At 37.7% G+C, this 6,925-nt stretch overlaps 1 protein-coding gene across 1 annotated transcript; it reads right to left on the bottom strand.

Moving 5' to 3' along the window:
• Positions 1 to 1,300: 1,300 nt before the first annotated feature.
• Positions 1,301 to 5,270, bottom strand: LOC118938063 (zinc finger protein with KRAB and SCAN domains 1-like). Its single transcript, XM_036939727.1, has 3 exons — positions 4,658 to 5,270; positions 1,678 to 1,943; positions 1,301 to 1,309 (listed from the first exon to the last, which is right to left on the bottom strand). Exons 1-3 carry the CDS (start codon positions 5,040 to 5,042, stop codon positions 1,301 to 1,303), a joined length of 660 nt encoding a protein of 219 aa, XP_036795622.1. The 5' UTR covers positions 5,043 to 5,270.
• Between the last annotated feature and the right edge of the window lie 1,655 nt (positions 5,271 to 6,925).

The following is a 6,925-nucleotide window of genomic DNA, read 5'->3' as shown; positions in this document are numbered from 1 at the left end:
CCACATGTTAAGTTTGCTGAAAATAAATGCAGTTGATAGTGAGAGGATGTTTCTTTTTTTGCTTACCACCAAAAGCAAACAACTTCCATTTCACATAATAATCAACTACAATGCTTCACCTTCTACAATATAAACATGGTGTCTACTGGCTGTCAACAATTAAAAACAAGAAAAACATTTTTTCCCCCACACATTTTAGTATTCATATGAGCCGCTTTGTATTATGTGCTGCTCTTCAACGATATCATCGGACATAGTTAATTCGTGTGAATTGCTTTAGGCCTACAAGAAGAAAAGGAACCGGAATCCATATCTACTCCGATCTTCAATGAACCGGCCCATTTAGATTTATGCTTCCCCGTCTGCCCCCATGAAGACTAATAAAGCACATAGAGGAAGTTATCACATCGTGCCTTTCAACACACTGTTTCCAACATTTTTTCCCAAGCTTCTAGAACTCTCGTCTTCCTAAAACTCACTAGCTTCTAGAACTCTCGTCTTCCTAAAACTCACTAGCTTCTAGAACTCTCGTCCCCTTAGAACGAGTCCAAACAAAACTAATCTCCAATACAGAAAAACGTGTTAAAATAAAATAAAAACATGTCAAAACACAAATCTTTTTGACTGCCTTGAGACAATCAGCAACCAAGTTGTCCTTACCAAGGACATGTCTGACTTCAAGAGGAAACATATTATTGTATTCAATTATATTTTGCTAGGTGGGATAGCCCCAATGTCAAAACAGTTTTAACGTGTCCAAATCAATAACCAATATGCAGAAACAGTTTGTATTATATTGAAAACATAAAATGTACAATTCACACAAACATCTGCCACAATAACCATATTACTTGTGGACCTTATAAACTGCACAAGCAAGTAGCAATACATCACTAATATCGATTAGGGGGGAAATCAGTTCTACATGCTGTTGAAACGAACACAACAACAACAAAAAACACATGGAAATGGGAGATATATTTTACCTCACTGGTTAGACAACCTGCAGAAGACAGTCAGCTACATTTTGGAGTGATGCATTTAAACGTAGGGGTCGCTAAACAAAGGAACGCAATTGAAATCAATTGTGCTGAGAGGAGGGAGATGAGGTTGCACGTCCTGTCAAAACTAACAGCTCAAAAACCACACGGAATCTGGGAATAATGTGTACATCAATGGTTAGAGGACAATTTGTAGAAAACAGCTAGCTACATTTGGATTCCAGTGGGTCGCCAACGCGATAAGTGCAACAAGTCTTGTTTGTCACTTTTTGTAAAAAAAAGAGTAGAAATCCACTGTGTTAAATCTCCTGTTAAATATGTTAAAACACACACAGATGAGAGTTCTAAGAACCCCCAATTCTTAAGCAATAAATTATAGCATCATCTTGTCATTTCTGTTCTGACAATGTATTTTCTGATGTGTAATCAGATTTCTTTTATCAGAGTATCTCTTCCCACACTGATTACAGTTAAAACGTTTCTCTCCTGTGTGTGTTCTCTGGTGTACAGCCAGATGACTAGACGTAGTAAAACTCTTCCCGCATTGAGCACAGCTATAAGATTTCTCTCCTGTGTGTGTTCTCTGGTGTACAGTCAGATGGCTAGATGTAGTAAAACTCTTCTCGCATTGACCACAGCTATAAGGTTTCTCTCCTGTGTGTGTTCTCTGGTGTACAGTCAGATGGCTAGATGTAGTAAAACTCTTCCCACATAGATCACAGCTATATGATTTCTCTCCTGTGTGGATTCTCTGATGAATTTTAATGCCTGTTGAGGAGGTGAATCTCTTCCCACAGTCAGAGCAGCGGTGAGATTTCTTCCCTGTGGGTCTCCTCTTGTGTTTCTTGAGGTGTTTTGATGTGGAGAGACTATTCTCTGCCTTGTCAGCATCATGATGTTGTTGAGGCTCCCCACAGGATCCACGATAGTCCAGTCTCTCTCCTGTGTGAACAACAAAGTCAGACAGATGGTTAAAGGCCCACAACAACAGAAATCCACTGCTAATCCACGATGTTGTACAACAACTGAAGTCTTTAATGAAAATTACTGACAATTGTCTTAAGACAGTCAAGTTAGCAACAATAGTCACATTTTGTCTTGTTTTCACATTAGTAGTAACATCGATGAGTGTTCTAGTGATGTACGCCAGAAGAAAGTTATTAAAGTTTCTGAAACCCTAAGCGGTGCCAGGCAACTTTTGGCCTCCAATATAGGTCCCTTTCTGTGTTTAATAAAATTGCGGCACGAGGGCGATGTACACTCAATTTGGTTGCAGAAACACCTCCCTGCTAATGAGAAAACCGATTGTTATGGATGTAGTATATCTGCCTGGAGCAAAAATGGTGAGTAAATATTTTCGTTTTCACTTTGTATTCTGAATATTAGCACCATCAGTGCTAGATCAGGAGTGCTACTCAAGGAAACTCACATTAAGCTCTGTGTCTATTCACTAATTCACCAATGAGTGCATTTCAAACTATTTTTGGATTATAATTGTAAGGCATGATTGAATGTCTTGCTTAATAAAATGTGTGTTTTATTGATGCAAATCAACTAATTTATACTTTTAAAAATAATTCAACCAGTAAAATGTTATTTGGCTAGCTTTGCCATCAGCCTGACAATGAGGGTTTGTACACTAAGTGTTTAAGAAATTGGCCCATAACTTCACCCAGCAACAACATAGACTAGAGGTCGACCGATTATGATTTTTCAACACCCATACCGATTATTGGAGGGCCAAAAAAGCCGATACCGATTAATCTGCCAATTTTTTTAATTTTTTATTTACTTGTAATAATCACAATTACAACAATAATGAATGACCACTTATTTTAACTTAATATAATACATCAATAAAATCAATTTAGCCTCAAATAAATAATGAAATGTGTTCAATTTGGTTTAAATAATGCAAAAACAAAGTGTTGGAGAAGAAAGTAAAAGTGCAATATGTGCTATGTAAGAAAGCTAACGTTTAAGTTCCTTGCTCAGAACATATGAAAGCTGGTGGTTCCTTTTAACATGAGTCTTCAATATTCCTAGGTAAGAAGTTTTAGTTTGTAGTTATTATAGGAATTATAGGACTATTTCCCTCTATACCATTTGTATTTCATTAACCTTTGACTATTGGATGTTCTTATAGGCACTTCAGTATTGCCAGTGTAACAGTATAGCTTCTGTCCCTCTCCTCGCTCCTCCCTGGGCTCAAACCAGGAACACAACGACAACAGCCACCCTCGAAGCAGCTTTACCCATGCAGAGCAAAGGGAACAACCACTCCAAGGCTCAGAGCGAGTGACGTTTGAAACGCTATTAGCGCGCGCTAACTAGCTAGCCATTTCACATCGGTTACACCAGCCTCATCTCGGGAGTTGATAGGCTTGAAGTCATAAACAGCGCAATGCTTGATGCACAATGGGATTGATTGTTTTTTATAATATAAGTTTAACTAGGTAGCAACTTACCTTGGCTTACTGCATTCGTGTAACAGGCAGTCTCCTTGTGGAGTGCAACAAGAGAGAGGCAGGTCGTTATAGCGTTGGACGAGTTAACTGTAAGGTTGCAAGATTGGGTCCCCCGAGCTGACAAGGTGAAAATCTGTCGTTCTGCCCCTGAACGAGGCAGTTAACCCACCGTTCCTATGCCGTCATTTAAAATAAGAATGTGTTAACTGACTAGCCTAGTTAAATACAGATTAAATAAAGGTGTATTTTTTTTTTTACAGATTTCCGATTGTTATGAAAACTTGAAATCGGCCCTAATTAATCGGCCATTCCGATTAATCGGTCGACCTCTAACATAGACCTACTGCAGGACCCATAACTTCACCTAACAACAACATAGCTGATCAGCTGATGATAGTTGAAAATGTGACTGTAACTAAACAGCTACAGAATTAAGAATGATGTGTAATTATTGAAGAACCGCGTTAATGACAGTATTGATTTGGGTGTTCAATAAAGTTAAGGTGACTCTTGGTTAGAACCACTGGATTTTGCAAACTCAAATGATTTATAATTTATGTGCCCATGAATACTGTTTTCCCTACGTAATATAAGGAAACTAAATGTTACGTAGGTAGAGTGCATTTCAGAGATCTGAATCCCAAAAAATGTACTAACAGGACAATCACCTAAACCACAAGAACAAATCTACACTGGAGGAGCTTACCAAGATGACATTGAATGTTCCTGGGTGGCCTAGTTACAGTTTGGACTTAAATCATATTGAAAGTCTCTGGTAAGACTTGAAAATGGCTTTCTAGATCAAAAACCGACTTGACATAAAAGGAAGGATTTTAAAGAGAATAATGAATTTCACATGAAGATCAGTCGCCTATTGGATGAAAATCACGACTTCCCATCAAGCCAACTCCTTGAATACCTTACTATGACAACACTCACTCCTTCTAGTTTCCAGTTGTCTAAAAAAACACTATTTTGCTAAAAACATTTATTTGTTTCCCTTTAGTGTGTTTATAATTTACTGTATTTATATATCACTTTTCAATAGGAAAAGTAAAAAATCACTGGGGGACGTCATGAACAATTCATACAATACAAAAACATATTCAAGAGTAGAATACCCTTTTAAAAATCACACAGTTCAACAACTGCAGAGTTTGTGCCCCTGTTTTATAAGATAGTACTCACTGTATTTACTGGTGTTAATCAGTTCTCCAGTCTTCTCTTCTTCGTCCTCCTCTAATGTGACAGTAATCTCCCCCTCTTCATCCTTCATTAAAAAAACGTCTTCATCTTCTTTCACAGTAACCTCCTTCTCTCCAAAACCTGCATCCTCCTCTTTCTCTTCTTCTTTTACTGTAACATCCTCCTCTTTCACTCCGAACACGTCCTCCTCGTCTTTCATTGAAACGTTTTCCTCCTCCTCTTTCACAGTAACAGCCCCACCCTCTACTTGTTTTTGTATTGTAACAGCCTCTTCTTCCTCCTCCTCCTCCTCTTTCACGAGAGCTTCCTTCTCCGTCCAGCAGACATCCTCTTCTTTAGCAGGAGGAGAGTAGCTTAGTGAACTCATGGTCGGGGATAACAGCTAGTTAGCATTAGCGACTAGACTAGTGCTAACTTAACCAGCCAGCCAACAAGTTGACTTACAACGTAAATATTAAATTAAATGAGGTAGTTAGTTGTTTACACATAAGTATGTTTAAATCATAGTGGCAAATAAACCAGTAAATTGTCTAAAGAGCTTGAATGTTCCGACTTTGTTGTCTAGCGAGCTACCGAGGGGGCTGCAGTTGTTGAAGAAGCGTTCCGTCCACTAGATTAAACGTCACAGTAGAAACATCGCCTGAAAGACACATATCGCCATCTGCTGTCTGGAGGGAGGAAACGCAGTTGAGGAGGGAAAACTATTTTTCTTCATTGAATTATATTATAAAGCAGTTTAGATAAACGTTTTTTTCCTCTCCATTAAATAAGAATATTATATCAACACGTACATAGAGCAACACGTGTTGTTTGATTAGTTCAGATTTTTTATGAGATTTTAAAACAAACTCTACATTAACTCCACATCTATATTTTTGATTCAGTCAGTCAAATAACTATATTTCAAAATAAGCCCCTAGTTATTGATACCCTTGATAAAGATGAGCAAAAATTACTGTATGAAATAAATAAATAAACTTTACCCACTACCAGGATATTTTAGCCCAAAACCTGGTTACCTCTCTGCTAGGAGGCTGAAACTTGGCAATAAGTGGATTTTCCAGCAAGACACATCAACATCCACAAAGAGATGGTTAATTGGGCACAAAATCAACATTTTCAATGGCCATCTCAGTCTTCAGACTTGAACTCCCTTGAAAACCTGTGGTTTGAATTGAACAGGGCTGTATATAAGTGCAGACTAAATAAACAAAGACCTGGAGATATTGGTCTAAGAATGGAATGGTATAAGTTCCCACCCAATGTTTTCTCTAATCTCATAAAACATTTTAATGTCATTATCTTTTTCAATTGTATTAGTATAAAATAATTTCCCTTTTGTTGTTGGAACAATTTTTTAACATATATTTCTTTTACCAGGCAAGTCAGTTAAGAACAAATTCTTATTTCAATGACAGCCTAACTGCCTGTTCAGGGGCAGAACGACAGATTTGTCCCTTGTCAGCTCGGGGATTTGAACTTGCAACCTTCGGTTACTAGCCCAATGCTCTAACCACTAGGCTACCCTGCCACAACAATACATCATGTAGATGTATATAATGAAAAGTCTAGGTCTATACTGCTCCTACATGGTGTAACAATACATCATGTAGATGTATAAAATGAACAGACTAGGTCTATACTGCTCCTACATGGTGTAACAATACATCATGTAGATGTATATGATGAACAGACTAGGTCTATACTGCTCCTACATGGTGTAACAATACATCATATAGATGTATATAATGAACAGACTTGGTCTATACTACTCCTACATGGTGTAACAATACATCATGTAGATGTATATAATGAACAGACTTGGTCTATACTACTCCTACATGGTGTAACAATACATCATGTAGATGTATATAATGAACAGACTTGGTCTATACTGCTCCTACATGGTGTAACAATACATCATGTAGATGTATATAATGAACAGACTTGGTCTATACTACTCCTACATGGTGTAACAATACATCATGTAGATGTACACTACCGTTCAAAAGTTTGGGGTCACTTAGAAATGTTTTGCTTTGTCATTATGGGGTATTGTGATGTCATTATTGGGTATAGAGTGTAGATTGATGAGGGGGGGGGGGGGGGGGGGGATTATTTAATCCATTTTAGAATAAGGCTGTAACATAACAAAATGTAGAAAAAGTGAAGGGGTCTGAAAACTTCCGAATGCACTGAATATATAGGGGCAGTACTTTGTGACATCACTTCATGAAACAAGAGGTACAA

The sequence above is a fragment of the Oncorhynchus mykiss genome, chromosome 13 (genome assembly GCF_013265735.2).
Source record: "Oncorhynchus mykiss isolate Arlee chromosome 13, USDA_OmykA_1.1, whole genome shotgun sequence".
In the NCBI taxonomy this organism is placed as follows: Eukaryota; Metazoa; Chordata; class Actinopteri; order Salmoniformes; family Salmonidae; genus Oncorhynchus; species Oncorhynchus mykiss.
Note: the sequence above shows the minus strand (reverse complement) of the source record. Positions and strands in the feature narration are given on the sequence as shown.

What these genes read in the sequence shown, in the direction of transcription:
- LOC118938063 (XM_036939727.1), bottom strand. Translation starts at nt 5,042, where the DNA reads ATGAGTTCACTAAGCTACTCTCCTCCTGCTAAAGAAGAGGATGTCTGC. An exon ending in GATTAACACCAGTAAATACA is followed by an intron (nt 1,944 to 4,657) that starts GTGAGTACTATC and finishes TTGTTCACACAG; the next exon opens with GAGAGAGACTGGACTATCGT.